The 19,267-nt window shown below is 45.2% G+C and overlaps 2 protein-coding genes across 2 annotated transcripts in view; one reads left to right on the top strand and one right to left on the bottom strand.

Annotated features, from left to right (window-relative positions):
- Window positions 1-11,584, top strand: part of LOC8052634 — a 39,093-nt gene extending 27,509 nt beyond the window's left edge. Inside the window, exons 12-18 of the mRNA XM_029982417.3 lie at window positions 598-777; window positions 3,705-3,862; window positions 4,500-4,602; window positions 5,376-5,414; window positions 6,928-7,026; window positions 7,410-7,457; window positions 11,117-11,584. Of these exons, the coding sequence (XP_029838277.3) occupies window positions 598-777; window positions 3,705-3,862; window positions 4,500-4,602; window positions 5,376-5,414; window positions 6,928-7,026; window positions 7,410-7,457; window positions 11,117-11,211 (722 nt within the window). The 3' untranslated portion in view covers window positions 11,212-11,584. The remainder of the gene's footprint in view (window positions 1-597; window positions 778-3,704; window positions 3,863-4,499; window positions 4,603-5,375; window positions 5,415-6,927; window positions 7,027-7,409; window positions 7,458-11,116) is intronic.
- Window positions 11,585-12,699: 1,115 nt separating this feature from the next.
- LOC8052648 (mucin-5AC) overlaps window positions 12,700-19,267 on the bottom strand; it is a 41,994-nt gene continuing 35,426 nt past the window's right edge. The window contains exons 21-23 of the mRNA XM_029982416.4: window positions 19,103-19,182; window positions 18,343-18,507; window positions 12,700-12,844 (exon numbers count right to left, since the gene is read on the bottom strand). Of these exons, the coding sequence (XP_029838276.3) occupies window positions 12,803-12,844; window positions 18,343-18,507; window positions 19,103-19,182 (287 nt within the window). The 3' untranslated portion in view covers window positions 12,700-12,802. The remainder of the gene's footprint in view (window positions 12,845-18,342; window positions 18,508-19,102; window positions 19,183-19,267) is intronic.

Here is a 19,267-nt window from a genome sequence, read left to right on the forward strand (position 1 = left end):
GGGGGGGGGGGGGGGGGGGGTGAGAAGCACGGGCCCCGATGCCCCCCCCCCCCCCCCCCGAAGTCTACGCCTATGAAAGAGGTAATTACCGGGTGTTCGAGAAAAAAAAAAAATTTTTTTTTTCTTGCCGTAAAAATAAACAACTCATCGCCGAATCCACAATCCAAAGTTTCGGAACAATATCGCTATATCTATCAAAAACGATTAGCGACCTTTTCTTTCTTTTTTTTTTTTTTTTACATTTTCATTGCGAAAATGGCGGTCACCGAAGATCGCACATACGTATAGACATTTGACACAGGAAACGGGACCCATTTTTTCATTAAAAATTTTCCAACATCGCTTGTAACTTTTGCATCGAACAACAGTACGTCCTGAAACTTTTGCCATCTGGTCCCAACGGCTGGAGCTACTTTGTGGCAGAGACAGGGTGTTCAGCAACGCATAGTTTAGTTTTGTGGCGAGCAAAACGCGGTTGTTTTTTCTTTTACACACCCGGTACGTCTTTCACACATAGAAATAATTGTTCACTTGCATTTTGAGGTTACACTTGCCGCTGCCATCAGTACGCGTATTTCCCCGGTCTATTTCTCCCAGACGTGCCCATATTTGCTGTCGGCTTGAAGGAGACGCTGGACGCGCTGAACGCTGGCTCGGCGGCCCTCACCGTGGTCGATATCTCGCAGCTGACACAGCTGGTACAGCAGGAACCGTTGGATCTCAAGCCCGTCAAAGAAAACAACGAACTCAAGAGCCTCGTAAAGAAGATATGTCAAGGTAAACCAATACATTCAGCCTGTGTATTAGCTTCTGAACGGCAAATATAGTCACCAAGGCCTTACTGTGTTTATATCAATGTAGTAAGAGAGAAACATTTGAATTGCAGTAATACTACAACAAACGCCGTTGGTTGGTCGGAGGGCCGTCCGCGGGTAGTAGACATGTCAGAAAATTATGTGAACACTTCCTAGAAATTTTACAGTAGTTTCTAAGGCATCTAAAGGGGCGGTGCAACGCTTTTTGTACTTTATGCAAATACCGCTTAGAATTAATATCCGATGTTTATAGTAATAAAAACGCGTTAGTTTTTCTCCCCATGCAATAATATACGCAAAAAAAAAAAAATGAAAATTGAGCAGCGCTTGTTTTTTCAACCCAAAGCCAGAACAAGCGGCCACGTGATCTGGAGGAGATTATATGCCACCAATGTTGGTCATCGCCACGCGCTGGGGTTGGCAAGCCACAGGAGACGCGCTGCGTTCCAGACGTTGTTATGGTTCGGCTATTAGCGGCGAGATGTTTCGGTGGCGCCCTCGTTTGGTTACCTTTCTTGACGTCATTACCTTGTGAACAACAAGTTCGATGGTACTTGTAATGGGCATGGTGGAAGCCTGACATCATAGCGCTTTCAAAGCAACACTGCCAACACCGTCAAAATTTAAGTTCTTACATTCCTCATATTTCCGTCGATGAGATATCCTTTGCTGACGTCATAGTCAGCATTCGCCAATTGTGGTGGGCCGACCGCAGCGACGCTTTCGATCGCTCACGTCGCCAATAGACCTTTTTCTATATTACCCAAGCATCAAGGAGAATGCAGCGATTGGTGTTCCACGCGCCGCACGTGCTGGCCTTAGCAGTAGTAACTTTTCTAAAGCAAATACCCAAAACAAATGGCACCTTGCACGCGCGTTCGTCAACGACTTTTTTTCAGTTTTTTACTTCGAATCTTTTATACGGGGAAGGCGTGCGCGTGTGGCGCGTGGAACACCAATCCCTGCATTCTCCTTGATGCTTGGGTAATATAGCAATAGGTCTATTGTCGTCATTGAGACTTTCTGTAAGTTTGTCTCAAATAAACTAATACAAACAAACAAAACAAACAAATATTGCAGCGATTGGACAAGAGCCACTACCTGAATGCTTGTCGAGCTATTGATTATCACGAGCTCAAATCGAGTGCCCACGCAATGCTCGGGTTTAATCTACGAGCCGCATTCAAACATCGTCACAGGGGGAATGTAGCGACACTGCGAGATCCAGGCAACGTTATCATGTTTCGCGAAGGAGAGATGGAAAGAAAACACTCGCTTTTCTCCCTGAAATTACAAGGCAACAAAGACGTTTCTTGGTCAGTGACGTTCAGTGCGAGTATGCTCGGGCCCAATTAGTGCATATAAACTTGTGTAGAAAAAAAATCAGCAGAATATTGTTGCACTGCTTGTTTAATAAGGAAACCTTCACGCAGTTCAAGACGGCACAAAATGCTATCACGTTTCAACGACAATCTGCGCTGCAATTTCGGAGGCCTTTTTGTCATTCTTTAAAGGGATGCTGAACCGAAATCTGGATTCCACAAAACACGGCGGCAGAAGCGTGCAACGGGGTGCTACGAACACCAAAACATCACTCATACAGCAATATCTTAAACGGATAACCGTAATTTTTTTTTTTTTTTTTAAGGAGGCGCATTGGACAGATATGTTCACGTCTTGTTCCTCCGAGAAGAGTCGAGAAGGAGAGGAAACGGCCTGGCGTCTTCTCCGCCTCGCCGCCTTGAGGGGGCGAAGCGAAGAGAGGAGGAAACGAGATATGTTGACGTCACGTGCCTCGTCGGCCTCGTTCAATCTTGGCCTCTTTTTTTCCAAAAATACGGCCGTCCATTCGAGATATCGCTTTACGAGTAGTGTTGCAGGGATTGTAGCGTCCCGCCTACCGCTCCTGCATTGTTTTTTGAAATCCAAATTTCGGTTCACCATCCCTTTAACGCGGTTTAAAGCCCGAGTTTATCATACTGTAAAGCCCCAGATAAATGCCCATCCACTATGGAGAAATAAAAGGTAAAAATACGATGCCGGCACCAATATTTCAGGATTCGCGGTAGAAAACGGAATACTGAAGTTACAATACAAACACTGTTCTTAATTTCCGAGATATTGGCGATAATCCAGAATTAAAAAAAAAAAAAGGCTTTACTCCATGAACCGTCAGTCGTAATTTCTATCTTGGAATTTCCTGTTTCCGGGCAACAGACAAATGCATCACTAAAAATGCAATAGTAGCCCTCGATTTTTTCGTCTCGTTTTAAGATATTCTGTGCTTGAATTGAAAGCTTCTTTAGAAGCTTCAGAGTGGCAGCTCTTGTTTCTCTGAAGTCGCGCTCCCACTGCTCATCCGAAAGGCAGTCCGCAGACGCTGTCTCAGGCCTTCCTCGTACCACAATGGTCATACAACTGTCTGCCGACATCTCCTAAGAGGGCCGCAGACAATTCTGCCATCACGTCTGCAGCGAATACCGCGTTCTATTGTATGACGTGCAAGCAATGATTGTGGCTGAACTTCCGTATACCTTCTTCGACAACGTCCTACTACCTTCGACGATACCTTTATAATTTGTTGGAAACCTTTCCTGCTGTTGAATCTAAACGTATGTCCCTATGGCCTCCACCGGGTAAAGGATCCTTGAATTAGTTGATGTGCTGGAATTAGTGCATAATACGTAGCAACTGATTTGCTGTCTAACTGTATGCACCAATTCTACGGTCCTTTCTCGCTAAATTTCGCGGGAAAAATAAAAAAAAACTACTTAAGATAACATGGCGCCGTAAATTATTGTCAAGGTTATAGCTTGAAACCTGTACACGACTTATTCGTTAAGAAGAGCCGCGGAGACAAATTAATGATTATCGCGCGTCCCTTGGCAGTTCCGGCGGCTCTGCAGTACAAGAACTCCATGTCGAGGGATTCGCGCCTGCGATCAGAGTCTCAAGCCACCTTCGAAGGCTTCGTCACACCCCGGACTGTGCAGTACTGGTCCTATGACACGGAATTCTACTCGGCCAGCAGTTACCTTCAAATTAAAGTGAGCCTAATTTTTTTTTCTTTTGTGTGCGTACATGTACAGTGCTAACCAAACTCACATGGAACGTCCAAACTCTGTCAATTATCTGATGGGAGCGCTATCCTAGCGGCAGCCAAGTCCAAGCAGAGAAGGACGCTCGCTCAAGCCCGAAATCGCTGTTACATGCATCTTCGAAAACCACTCTGCATCTCACGACAACGAAGGCTGCCATTTTAATAGGCAGTGATAAAGCCTATTAAAAAGCAGACGTTTCAATGATCGAGGTATAACAGAAGTGGTTTAATCTGTGATGCGCATGTAGCCGTATTTGTGTCCGCTGTAAGGGACAGAATTAGTTTACTAATCTTTCCATCGTGATGTGAGGAATAAGTGGGAAAAGCATCGAGCTATTATCTAGTGTAAAGTTAGTCACAATCCTTAAGGGGAAATGGTGATGTTAACATCATGGATATCTTGGTTACAAATGTTACATCTCGGCCATTTTTTATTTTTAGGACGTTTTCGTTTTTTTCTTTTTTTAACTGCATTTTGTGTATCTTTATTTGAACTAAAATTTTGACGTAAACTAATAAATCTGAACTCCATTTCGGAGCCTATAGTCCGAACATACAAAATCCTCTGATTCCGTTCTTCCCAGTTTACCGCCGGTAACGGATCACCCGTCCGGGTTTGCGACTTGACCGGACGTGTCATCGATGGCAACTTGGCGGGCCGCATGTGCTACGAGACCAGCAATCAAAGTAGGTTATTTGTCGTTTATTTTACTCATATTTGTTTGCAGTTTGCGTATAAAATTTCAGGCACGTTACGAAGATTGTGTTGTGCGTGTTTTTATACAGCCGGATGTTAGTCAGCCCCAACAGCCAGTGCAGTACAACCGCTAGCCTGGGGTCTTTAACGTGCTCATGCAGTAGCGATACACGAGCGCGCGTCGGCACGATGCTCATCCAGAGAAAAACGGGCAGGGGTGGGGATTGAACCAAGGATCCCCGGGTTCTGCAGCACGAGATTTCGTTCCACGTGCTTCGAGCTGCGGTGCGTTACCACAGTCGGCCACCGAACCCCAGTTTACGAAAGACCTCGGGCTAAGTTGGACACTCGGCGAGAAAGTAGACTTTCCTGTAGAAGGTCCAGCTTAGACCACCTGCACGAGCATGTAGGCAGTTATGGAAACTAAAGAGAAACAAGGACACGACCAAACACGTTAAGTTTTCCAGCTCTCATGTGTTGTAAAGCGAACGCTCGCATTCATAACTCACGTTCCTGCTGTCACGCAAAGACGACGGCACTGCATGCGTGGTTGTGGAACTAGCACGCGAAGATGGTTCTCTGTTAGAAAAACGGGATACTGCGCTAGCGCTCGTTTACTAACATTTGTTCGTTGTCAAGTGTCTCCAACGCTAAACTCAAATGTGTGGCAAATTGGAAGAATGATCCGCACCCGCCGTCCTTTCCATGTTTTCTACCTTTCCCGGAACAAATGCCGAACCCTGACAACCTTTCTTTCTCGCAGTGAAGGCCGTTTCCTTCAACTACACCAGGCCGTGCAAGAGTAAGTGGTTTCCTTCCCTCAAACATTGTCCGGGCCTCCTGCCTTCCCCTAGTGAATTTTATTTTAATGGTTCGGCCACGTAGAGAAGTATTTTAGATAATACGCATCAAGTTCTCGTCTACGCATCATTTGTCGCACCGGTACGAGAAAGAAAATAACAAATTGGTGAAATTCCGTTTTCGTGTTCGTTTTCGTAGGCAGTAATTTCGTCTCTTGTCCGAGTGAAGAAGTATACTCCGTACCACAGCCAGCGCTATCGACGAACTCACTGTTTACAAAAAATCCGCGTTCGCCCACACCGGCGACGGTATACACTAAAGCGTTTGCCGTGACGGACTATGTCGAGACCGGTTATAACGAAATCTGTTATAACGAAATAGCGGCTACTGCGAAGTGATCACGATTTCCCATTCCCTTTTACACTTGGTTAACTGGAGCCTGTTATAACGAAATAGCGGATATAGCGAAGTGATTTCCGATTCCCTTTAACTTCGTTATAACCGGTTTCGACAGTACACTTCTTTGTGTCTTCTATCTCCGACAAAACCAACCGTACGCACAGTGAATGGGGCGTGGACCTGCGCTTTTTCTGCGCGTGATTAGTTTAGCCGATGAGAGCAAACGCGCAAGGACCAGAGTCGTGACGAAGCACTTTTGCCGCTGCCCGTTTGGCTTTATCGAATCGCAGCTGTGGCTGCCGTCGGATGTGAAACTGAGCATAGAACTGGCGGCGAATGAGGAGAATGCGCTGGAACCAACGTTACTAAACCACTCAGTTGGGAAACTGCTATAGAGACTGCTCTTAAAAAGTGGCCCCGATCTGTCCTCGAGAACCGAGCTAATGGCGAACACAACGCCGCCATTTCTCCCGCAGCGGCCACTTGAGGAACTGCACGTGACTTCTATTTTGGGCTTTAATCGGCCATTTTGGCGCCGAAATAGATACGGTGGAAGAGGTTAGAGGGGCGCCACCCCGGTCCCCCCACCGAACGCGCCGCGTCTTACTACCGAAGTTAAAATGCACCTAGGTCGGGACGCGCTACCTGAAAGCACCGCTGAGGCATGGTTGTATAAAAACAATATTAATTGTGCTACAAAACCTTGCAAACTAAAGATTTTAAAAACATCACGCGCCCTTCATTTTGTACTAAACTCCAATAAATTTCATACAAAAAGAGTATTTCCGTTTGTTTCAACGCAAAAACATGCTTTCTAAAAGCTCAAGGTGACCACAGTACAGACAAATGACGAAGAGTGGCGCTGTTGTCGTATTTAGCTCGGTCTCGGTGGATGCCAGTGGCCCAAGTTTCGACGGCGAGTTTCCCAACTGAGGGTTCTATTGACGTTGGCTAGAACTGTACAGCGAAGGAGCGGACGATGAAATAAAAGACAAGCGGGACTCGGTCCCGGTTCATTCCCACGGGAGCCGCGCGCGCTGCCGACTCAGCCACGCACGCGGTACCATCGGCTAGACACCTGCCACAGTGCTGCTCTCGTTTTTTTCCAAATCCAGGGGGTCCTAACAGCTGCTCCGCTCTGACATTCGCGGTCGTTGGCAAAGATGATGCGCCCGGTCAGCAGCAGAGCATGACGGACGTCGAGTCCTGCACTGGTAAGACCGTTTTGCGACGCATGGTGTATTATGAACACCCGAGTTCCTTTCTCCAAGAGCTGCGCTTTGGGTACATCGTTAGAAAGAACAGTATTGTTCTTATTTGTATGAGGTAAAAATGCGCGATGTTCTTTTCTAAATAAATGCTTTTGTTTTCAAAGCAACCCCCAAATAGTATAGTGTCACGGATATCAAAAGATTTGGGCAAAGAATGGCAATTCGTAGCACCTTTTTTTTTTCTTCTTTTTTTCTCCAAACTATGCTAGAATGTTGCTACCCCCAATTTTCTTTTTTGTATTGGATGGCGCACAATTTCTGGAAGAGATTAAGTTATTTAGTTATGGCTGGCTGCTTACACCGAACTTTTTTTTTTCTATCCTTAGGTATGTGCCGAAACCCTCAGCAAATTCCATTCACAATAACCCACGAAGGTAAGTCCGTTAAAGAACTTAAAAAATTTAGGGTTGTGCGAATATTTTTAATTTTCAAATACTAGTTTTGGGTAATACGCTATTCGATATTTGTTTCGAGATGAATTGCGATATTCGCATTTTTCAAAGTGTTGATCGCGGCGGGTAAGCCCCGTTGAGCACGCTTCTTACCGAGCATGGGTGCACTGCGGAGAAGCAACACCGCGGAAGCGAACTCCGCGTATGGTGCTTCTCCCCAGTACACCGGTGTTCGGTAAGAAGCGCACTCCACGGGGTAACCAACCGCGAATAATTAACACTTTTAAAAAGGTGAAAATCGCAATCGTGTTACGGAGAAAAGCACACTTTCGAAGCGGGATAGGGCACGCGCGCGCCTAATATACTAAGAAAAAAAAAAAGAAAAGAAAAAACACGACCCGAAGTTTTGTGCCTTAATATTTTAATTGCAATGTTCAAAAAAATCATTCGTGATTTTTTAGATCGAGTTATTTGCATACAGCAACCTTAATAAACTCACTCAGTCATGTATAGCTGTGCAGCTCTGTAGGTTTAGTTCTATGTCAACTCCGTCGTTTAATTGCCATCCCAAGGCACCGGACTTTCCCAGGCCACAGTCCGCAAATATATAGTTTGATTCAAATTAACATAGAAATGAACAAGTAGAACCTTGGGGAACACGTTCACGAATTCAGCTAGGATTTCGTTCAAGCATGGTACAACAGTAGTGAAAGTATTAGAGAAACTATTCGACATTAGGTTCCTGTGATCCTCTCGTCATAATATCACACAAAGCCCTAACATTCTCTTGAACTGCTGATGCATACGGCTGTACGAAGTGTATTATACTGTGTACCGTATGTACAAACTGCAGGAGGACAGATACCTTCGTCAGGCATTTTTTTGCCTTTAGTCTCTGTTTCCCTTTCGGTTGATCCGAAAGGAATAAACTTCAAAACCTTCGGCGAAAACCACTATTTGCTTTGAACTCAAAATCCACTGGAGGCACTCATTTGATCGAATGACGTTTTGGCGAAAGCCCACGTTGCACCGAACGACACTTTAGCGAATAGTGTCATTTGGCGTTTTCGGGTGGGCAAAGTGGGTTCACATTTTTGTAATGAGCCGCCGCAGACTGCCGCCGGCGAAGCGCAGCGCAGTGCGGCGGGGGGAGGGGGGGGGGGGGGGGGGGGGATTAACGCGCACCCCCTTTATTTGCTGAAACGTCGATTCGCTCGATTGTCGCTGTTCGCTAAAACGTCATTCACTCATATGATATGGACCCGACTTTTATTACGTTCTACGAACCATAACTTTGGACATAAAAAGAAAATGATATAAAAGATACGAAATTCATAAATAATGCAATATCCATCTGATCAAGGCATATCACATGAACCGGAATGTGCCCAAAATAAGCAAACGCAGACACGCGGAAGTCTCTGGGAGACGCCAACGAAACAATAGGGATTTGGGGACCATTCTGTAATGTCCCAGTCCAACCAGAGCGACAAACAACCAACGCTGACAAGCAGTCTCTCTAGCTTCCTTCACGAACACCGGGCATGCCTGCCAGCCAAAGGTGCCATCGCGCGCCTTGTCCCTTTCGTTTGTTATTTCTATTGTCCCTGTCTGTTTGCGCTTTTAAACCTTATACCTACCATGGACCAACTAGCCCAAACCAAAGTTTTAATGAGTCAGTTTGGAACGTTTTTCTTTTTGGCTTCCTACTTTTTTTTTTGGGGGGGGGGGGGGGGGGGGGGGGAGGGGAGGGGAGGAAGCTATTTTTTTGCTTCCGTCCTAGGGCAGACCTTGAAGCGTGCTCATCACGTGGGTCCTGACAGTCACTCGCACACTCTGCAGGCTTGTCGTCAAGGCCTTCAGTGTTGACAGTTCCCAACCTCCCATAAAACTAGAAAGGGGTGGAGCGAAGGTCGTACTGTTCGCGTGGTTGTAATGTCCTCACTGAAAACGGACGCGTGAGCCGCAACATTCATGTTTTCTGAGAAGCGTGTGCACACTTTTATTGTGAAAGCATTAACTGTCCCATGGAGCGAGTCGCCGTCATACCGCGCCAAACGGCAGATAAATTCCCGAAGCCGCGATATGAGGCATCCCAGCTTTGAAACCACACAGAAAGCCATGCAAAATGACAGTGATATGAAGCTGCCACCCGTCAGTTTCAATTAGCGCCACCCCATGGCGCTGCGTGTCCGCGAGGCAGCGGTTCCACCGCTCCACGCCCAAGGTCAGCGAGTACGCCGCAGACGAACTAAGGGAGCGGAGGAACGGCATGCATGCTTTCGGATTCACAACTCATACGAAGTGCTTAGGTGTACCTCGAGCCTTTTTTTTTTTTTTTTTTTTTTTTTTAACCCTGACAGATTTTGCGTTTTTGTTTGGACAACCATTAAATCGGCACATTCCCGCACTAGTCAAGGAACAGTTCAATGTTCGAATCCGTAGCGGTAATCCAATTCAGTGACATTCGCGTGGTTCAACTCTTCTCGGTCCCCAGCAGTTTTAAATTAGAGCTATTTTAAATTATTTCGAAAGAGCCAAATATTTTTTGATATGTGAAATGGCTCATAATGCTCAAGTGTTTACTTGTTTACTATTAGTTTTAAATAATTTTTTATATGTACAGTGCAATCCACTATAACGATACCACATATAACGATGAACCGCTTATAACGATCAGCTTATAGAAAAACATGCGTTTTTTTTTTTTGTTTTTTTTTTTGCGCGGGGTGTCCATTCCAGGTACAACGATAATCGGTTATAACAATTGCATTTTCAGGTTTTCTCATTATCGTTATAAATTGCACTGCAGTAACAATATTTTTTTTATTACTGAAGTTCCATATTCGGCTGTTTATAAGCATGTTTAAAAGTTTTTCCCGTTTTCTCAAAAGAATTTTTTTTCGTCACAACGCTGTTTTACTAACAGTACCTTTAAACATGATATTTAGAACCAATTTCTTTTTTCTCTTTAGGGGTGGATATTTAATAAATGAGGACGTGCAATACTGATATTTCTAGAAAATGTTAACTGCAATATTTTCTAGCTGGCAAAGACTTTCAATGACTCATTCCTAATGACGAGCAAAATTAAAATTCCTCATCTTTATACACAATTATGCTAAAGTTATGAGTGGTTCTGTTCCACACTATCCTTGTAGAACATGCAAACATATTTGGGCCATAGAGTTTTATGGGGAATTGTCAAAAAGTTTGGCACATTTCCAATGAAGTTAAGATTTTCTCAAAAACTATGATGGGTATGAAAACGATGAGCGTATGTTTGTTCTTGGCACCTAAATATTAAACATGCAGAAATTTAATACTAATTAGACGAGAAATGAAATGTTCACTACCGGGGTCTCGCCTTACTTTCAATCTGCTCCAAGCTTTCTCAAGACTTACAGAATGAGAACTGCAGGGCGCGTCTTTCAAACACTCGGCCGCCAGCACATGCTCCTTGCCTTCAGTCATGCTTTGGACGCGTGCGTGCGCTCAAGGTGCACGAGACGTCGAAGCATTGTCGAAGGCAGGAAGCTTGTGCTTGAAGCGGAACAACTGAGGCTTCTTCCTTCTGTACTCACTTTGTCAATGCCAATAGCAGAAAGCATCTATCTGAATTGCATTTTGTACTCTTCCAGGGATGTATGGTGCTGGAGTTCTTTCTGCGGTGTTCTCGCCCCTCATGCTGCTGCTGACTGCACTTGCCCTGTCGAGGAATGCACTCCACAGCTAGCGCGTCACACTGACGACGAAGATCACGAGGAAACTCAAGTTGCGGGTCAGAAGCAAACAACACACATTGAGTGCAGTATGGGGCACAACGTGTGCACTGCCAAAGCAGAAGCCAAAACAATCAACCCAAAGTAGCAATGATAACAAATGTACGAAAGAAGGGACAGAAAATGCATTTCACAAATAAATAAAGAGCAAAACGAATTTTAGTGATTGCATAACGGTTTGTACAATAAAAAGTGTCAAGTGGGGGAACATGCACAAGCAGCATAAACAAAGAAGAATGTGCTGCCTTTTTTTTCACCATTTATTTCCTCATGAGCATGTTCATCTTTCATATCAGAAAAATAAACCGATATACTATGTTTCTTTCACACCTGCGTTGAGTATTTTAGAACAGCTATGTGGTATAGGCTTTGTTAGCTGCAATCGAAAGTCCACACGAGCACTGAGTACAAAAAACAGTCAAAATGCTGTCTACATGTACAAAAATGAAAGCTAAAAATACCCTTTCTTTACATCACATATCCTGTACACTGTACAATAAACCGATCAAGAGCAAAACACAACAAGTATATTATTCCTTTGTATAAACCAGCCGACGTATTTACACAAAGCGCCATTAAACACACTCGAAAAGCAGTTTTTGACACCCTAACAACTATCAACTTTATAACAACATATAAAGCTCCTTTGTACAAAAACGCTGAATGAGCGCATGAGCTTTCACCACCCCGCAGTGAATCGATACAGTAAAGCATGCCACTTGATGATAACTATGCTAGCCTGCTTGCTCCCAACTTGGAAACAGCTTATTGCACGGAAGAATTTTACTTTCTTTCAGCCGTAATCCTCCACAATCTAGAAGTTACGCAACAAAGTAACAAAACCTGCCCTCTACGTTTTCTTTGCGTGCAGAAGTGTAAAAATGACTCGTTGGCGATTAGTTAACCAGCCATCGAAACATACTCCATTGCATTCCTTAACTACACTGCAAAAAGCCTACAGCCAAACACAAAAACTATAAAAATAAGTTAACCCCTAGAAAAGAAAATCTAATTAGTTGACAGTGCAAAACACAAAATGGAAGAAGACCATGACAGCTCTGAAGTTGTTACAGAGAAAGGAAGAAAACAAATCAGTGTGATATGGCATTTGTTGGCAGCATAAAACAGCGTTCCAATACACAACTCAACTAACTGATGCGTACTGCTACCTTAGTGTGCAGCTCTAGTTCATTAAATAAGTGTGAACCACCCTTCCATCCCGATTAAAACCTCCAAAGTATAGAACTATCTCTCGTTTCTCTCCCACACCCATATAACCAAGTGGAACGCATATATATTACAGCGGGTGGAGCTCTGAAAGCCATTTGATTTGATGAAACAAACAAAACACAAGCTAATCCGTCGTTGACACGCCGACACACCTCGTATCTACACATAGCACAGCATGGTGCCACTACATCTAAGTAGGTTTCTTTAAGGCCTGCGCAAAATGAGGGAACATGATGCTGTGGCAGATATCACAAATGTCAATTATACAGGGTGAATGATGCACTGGCCCACTGTACAAGGATGACTGCTGCTGTTTCAGCTAAACTTCGACCTTTTCGGCGAGGACAGTAGGTGGCTCTGAAAGGGAGAAGGGGTACTGTCAACGAGAGGACCATACCAGGTCCCTTCTTTCAGTAGCAAGCTTGAGAGGGAAACGCTAGCCACAGAATAGAACAAACGAATAAAAAGACTTTGTAAGCAAATTGTCAGGAAGCTAGTTTCTACCGAAGAGAATCGCTAACAAACTCGTCAGAGTCATCACTTGATTATCGAACATTCAATCAGAAGTCCACAGCGTGCGCCATCTGCTTTCCCGTTTTGCCAACTACCCTTAAAATACCGAACAAGCACCCATGTCACAATAAGCGCTCACCAGCTACTTTTGGAACATCCGAAATATAAGCGAAGGACACATCAAGCACCAACCTCCGCAAACTTCCGAGCCCACCGAGCTATGAAGTGCTCCTCCGCGTCGGCTGCTTCTCCGAGAAGCCAGCGCAAAGTGGTGAAGCTTTACACGCGTGCGTCAGTGCAAAGCAATGAAGCTTGACGCGAGAGTAAAGCAAACTTGACAGGGGTGGCGCAATTGCTTTAAAATATTCGTCAGGCACTTGTACTATTACTCCTCTACTGTTCTGTCGGATAAAACAAGGGCCTATAATGTGGCCCTTCTGCTTTCCTGCACTCAAACCTACCAAACGTCCAACCCCACTGTTTCGTGATTTTTTTTTGCATGGGCATTTGCTCGGTACTTTGCGGTACCTTTTTTCCGCATTTTCTGCCTCCCTCTTCCTCCAAGAGTTCCCATCTTCTCTCAAAGCAAAGCCTGCAGGGGCATGTCCTCCTCTCCAAATCCCCTTTTTCCTCATTCTCCACACTGACGGTTTGAGGGAGGAGGAAGCTAAGACGATCTTCTGCCTTACAGAAGGTAAGGTTGCTCACCTTTAAGGAGCCAAGCCCAGTTTAAGTCGAGAACAAACAAAAACACTCCTCCGACCCCAAAAATAATCGCATATTCAGTTCAGCTCAGAAGCCAACGCGTTCAGACAGGCAAAATGTAACTGTAATCGAGACAGTTTCTGCTACAGGCCAGGGAATCACCGAGTGTCAGTCCCCAGTGTTGGGAAGTACATCAAGTGTACATTGTACTTCAAGAACTACTTCAATTAGGTTTAGAAAACTTGTAATCTACTTAAAATATTTTTCTCTCATACTTTTCAAGGGAAGTACAACTCTTGACTTCAAATTACCATACTTGTACAGATATCACGCAAGTATTTTCTCGAAATAATGCACTCCAAAACGTATTTCGCCTTATATCCAGAACTGAGTTCATCCACGAGGCGCGCGAGTCTGGAGAAAGCCATCCCTCCGGCTTAGTGCGGGAGATCGGGTGGGAAAAGAAAGGTGGGGTGGGTGGGGGAGGGAATTATTAGCTATTGGGCCATGTGAAGGGGGAATAGAAAACATAAAAAGCATTTTTTATCACTTTTGTGTTTGTACAACGCACGCCGAACAACACGCCGCAGAAATGCAGAGCGCCAAGCGGGAATGCGGGCACTGGCCAATTCAAGCCAAGCAAAGTCAGGCCAGAGCCGTGTATAGAAAACGTTCGGTTATGGTGCTTGGAATGAGTCTCCGACTGGCGTGTTTATCGAGCGGTCCCCCGATTTCCACCTGGTGACGTCACACAAGTGTCATACTGTCGCCGGTCGCGACCCTGGCGGTGTTCCAGCAGTAGTGATGTATGCGGCAGACGCCTGTTCTGCCGCAGGTCACTCTTTGGTGTGACAGTCCACGGAAGCTTCAGAAACCAGGAGTTTGGACGCAGTGATGTTAGCGAAACTCGCGTTTGCTCGTGCTTTTCTCCAGCATTTCTACGGCCAACTGCCAGGATCGCAACCTCCGACAGCATGACACTCCGGCTTCTGTGACGTCATTTGTTGCCACTTTGGGACCCCTTTTGATGCATGGGCAGCATAGGACGCTACACACACCAGTCGGGGACTCGCTCCAGGCATCATAGTTTGGTCAATGGGAGGAGCGGGCAAAGCCAGGGCATGCACCAGACGCAGATAGAGGGCTCGGCACGCTCTCTTGGTCAACCAGAAGCCAAAAAGAATCCCCCAGCGGTGGTAGCGAGAAACAGTTTTAATAAGAGCACGAGGGTCAAACGTAGCCACTCTTCATGGTTGAAAATATGGTGCACATGATGTTTCAATTATGATCATGCAAGAAGATGTAAGAAACAAATGTGCCATTGGAACTCTGTTTTGCTTCGAGTCAGGCCAATCGAGTCAACACAAGCCAAGCCAAGACCACCGACTGTGTTTACGCAATCGTGCAACGGCAGGTGTTTGTTTATGCGTTGGGACCAGAACAAGAATAAGTGTGATGGTGTATCGGGTCCAGCAGTCTTTCTTTCTGCCTGCGCATTTTTTAGTTTCTGCTTCAGAGTGGTCTGGTGTTTGTGCATTGGTGCTTCTGCTTCGTGCCTTGCTTTGCTTGTGAGCTGTCCAGGAGCTCACACCAAAGGAAAAGGAACTACCAGACAAGGGGCACCCTGCAACTGCATATCCGTGAAGTTGCCAAATGGATTGCAAACAGAAGGACCTGAGCAGTGAGGACGAGTGCAGTCAAAACATAAACTGATATTTCTTCGATTTACATTGCCTTTTCACTTCTGCTATGCCCCCGGTGCCGTAAATTTACACGGCTTCCAGCACGCGTCATAATAGCAGTAATTTTTTTTTTTTTTGAGGGCATTAAAACTCACCCACGTGTTATATTCATGGTCGCGTTATATTCATGCAAATGCGGTACATTCCCCAGATTTCGTCTCAATGAAAATAAGCTCTTTGGAGGACCACACACTCAAGTCCTTGACTTTCCCACTATTATACACAACTTCCGAGGTCGAGTATAAGAGTTCACCAACCTCTAACAGAAAAATGGTGTATCATTGCCTGAAAACGCGCTATCGTCTTTTGAGATATCATTTAGTCCGTTCTCCGAGTGAAGTAATGGTGGCTATAAGACCAATACAAATACGTGCCTTATAAGTTGTTTGTGTTAAATAGTTTGTCAGTGAGAGTAAAACAACTACCGTGTTTGCACGAATATAATGTGACCACAAATATAATGCGAGGGCAGGTTTTGATGTCCTCAAAAAGCAAAAAAAATATTATTACTATGATAACGCAACCCGAGGCCAAGTAAATTTACGGTACTGGGGGGCATAGCAGAAGTGAAAAGGCAATGGAAATACAAGAAATATCAGTTTATGTTTTGACTGCACTCATTTTCACTCCTCACTTCCTACCGTTCGAATCAAATTGGCAACTTCCAGACACGTAGCAGCATCCAGCCGCTTTTTCTTCGCTGTGAGCCCCAGGGCAGCCCACAAGCAAAGCGAGGCATGAAGCAGAAGCACCAACATACAAACACCAGACAACTCTGGAGCAGAAACTAAAAAATGCGCAGGCAGAAAAAAAGACTGCTGGACTTCATTACACTCGTTCTAGTTCTGGTCCCTACTCAAGGGACATAAACAAACACCTCTCCACATTGCGTAAACACGGTGGGTAGTCTTGGCTTGGCTTGAGTTACCTTGACTTGGCCTGCCTCGACTTAGCTTGAATTGGCCAGTACCCGCATTTTCCAGCATGGCATGGTGCCCTGCATTTGTGCTTTTCCGCGTGCGGTGTACAAATACAAGAGCGATGAAAATGCTTTTTATGTTTCCTATTCCCCCTTTCAGGTGGCCCAGTAGCTAATAAATTCCTTCCCACACCCCCACTTCTTTTCCCACCCGATCTCCTGCCCTAAGCCGAAAGGATGGATTTCTCCAGACTCGTGTGCCTGGTGGCTGAACACGATTCCAAATATAATGCGACGTGCGTTTTGGAGCACTAAATTTGAGAAAAAGAAACATCTTATATTCGTGCAAATACGGTACTACTCTGTGCACTGATCTCTATTGTAGTAGGCTGGATCACGGACCGCGGCCTCGGCAGCTGGGGCCGAGTGTCGCCACTGGCGGCCATTGATTGACACCAGCCAATGCATGGGATTCTATGGGAAGAACGAGAAGAAGTGCCGTTTTCCCCTGTTTCTAAGCCGTTTTCGGCACTGAAACTTTTTGGATGCTTTTCGATAAGCCCGTCAAATAGCTTGCGTACAAACATTAAAACTGACAGCCCTCGCGATTCTTATAAATAAATATTTTGTGGTCGAGAGTGACTCCGCAGTAGTGCAGTTCAATGATGCGAGTTACCTAGAGTTACCGCAGAGTCGGTGGCGGTTTCGTTAAGTTGGGTTTAGCAGACAACAAGCTCGAAGGCTTTGCTACGCGGAATTCGCTCACTCTCGGAAAGTCGTTGTCGAGATGGAACTTCTTTGTCATTCATCAATGTCTGGACTTCCCCGAGGACGGTCTTATTGACGGCAAGTTCCTCTGTTTACTTCACTACGAGAGCAAGCTTGCCAGCTCAGCCGTAGGTGCTTCGGTACGTTTGATTTTTTTATTTGGCGACCCTCAAAACACCCGACATAAGGATCGCAGCACACCATAAAATACTCGCCTCCGAGCACAGCGTACATGCTTCAATATTCTTGCTTTCGTGCGTTTCTCCCATAGACCTGCGTGTATCGCCTGGTGTAAAGTAATGGCCGCCGGTGGCGACATTGACGGGCTCCTGATCCGCGATCCAGCCTAATAAAATAGAGATCAGTGACTGTGTGGCCACTTGACTTTACCCAATATTCGCCGCTATTTTAAAAAAAAAAGCAACTGGTGCACCCCTGACTACCCCTGGCACAAATGTATCAATTAAAAAAAACAAAAAAACAACCGCATCTCCACGTGGTGAATGATGTTGATTGGGGCGAAGCTCTGGTGGTACTTGTCTGCATAGATGCTGAGCCGCAGCATGCCGAGCCTTTCGTTCGTTTTCATCCACGTCACGCTGCGGTCAAATGCTCAAATGCGTATATAACCACGCTCCATACCACACATTCTCTTTCTGACATGGATGAAAACGAACGAAAGGCTCGGCATTCTGCGGCTCACCGTCTACGCAGACAAGCACCACCAGAGCTTCGCCCCAATCAACATAATTCACCACGTGGAGATGCGATTGTTTTTTTTGTTTTGTTTTTTGCCCTACACAAGCACATGAGCACGAGCACCCGACGCCGGACATTGGACGGACATACGGACATGGCTAGCCCCTGAGGAGCTTCGCCCCTAAAAAAAAACACTGTATAGGGGAATGAGTGTTCAAAAGTACTTGTACTTTACTTTGAAAGTACATTGCATTTATAGTACTTCAAGTACATCATGCCCGGTGAACTTACTACTTTACTTGAGGTACATAACCTCTTGTTTACTTTGCGCTTTACTTCAAGTACTTGTCCGATGCACTTTACCCAAAAACAAACAAATTGACTTGATATGATCCGATTTGATGTCTGGAAGAAATTGGCTTGAACCGACTGCACAGCTCTGACCCAAGTTATATGTTCTCATTGAGAGAAAAAAAGTCTATGAAACAGTAACGGTGAGGGTTACTCACCTTTTGCCACTTCTCCACAAGGCGATTGTACTCTTGAAGATAGAAGGTGAACACCTCATCACAGTCACGACATGCTTCGTGTTCGGGAGGGTTGTACGTCTCGCAGTTCTGCTTCACGAGCAACATGTCTGCGTGAAAGTCTGCGAGGTCTCTGTATTGGCCACTCTGCAACGAGATACTTGCGCATGAAGCACACTGCATGAACACTACACAAGCATAAATGCTCATCTGCTCCACACATAATTTCTCTTTATTCATCTAGCAGTGCACTTGAGCTTTTCCAATGCCATCATGCTCCTAACAATGCCATTTTCTCCAAAATCTCTTTGTTTGTGCAGCATTGTGATCTATAAATATTGTGATTGACAAGCGCTTATGATGTATGCAAGAACTATATTGTTATCTATAAGAGCCACCTCGGACATAAAGATCCCCAGTTGGTGGTTTAGGATTCTGGCTGAGGTGCACGCAATTTAACGGAGGCTTATTTGCAGACAAGCCGAAGCTTTGGTTTCGTGTCAGAAGATACCCAGGTGGTTGAAATCAAACCCCAGATGCCCTCTTTTGGCTTGGCACGTAAAACCCCTAGATTCGACTTTGATATTTTTATCTATAGTAAGTACTATAAATTCGGGTCCATGAGACTTGCGAGCACAGATGCCTATCAACTGCATGCAAAGCTGAATGTCAATCACCCGTGTCTCAATAACTCCTTGCCTCTAACAGGTGACTGCAATACCAAAGAGAAAAGCACACTTACCTCCAACTTTTTCTTGATGGTAGCGAAGTCCATGGGCTGTCCAATGATCTCGTAATACCCGGGCGCATCTTCGGGATCAACTGCAAAAAGAAACAAATAATATCAGCACGACAGATCAATTCATGGTAGTTTGCAGGCAGTCAACTGCGTCACCCCACTGAATTA

The sequence above is a fragment of the Ixodes scapularis genome, unplaced genomic scaffold (genome assembly GCF_016920785.2).
Source record: "Ixodes scapularis isolate PalLabHiFi unplaced genomic scaffold, ASM1692078v2 PGA_scaffold5__190_contigs__length_132052651, whole genome shotgun sequence".
In the NCBI taxonomy this organism is placed as follows: Eukaryota; Metazoa; Arthropoda; class Arachnida; order Ixodida; family Ixodidae; genus Ixodes; species Ixodes scapularis.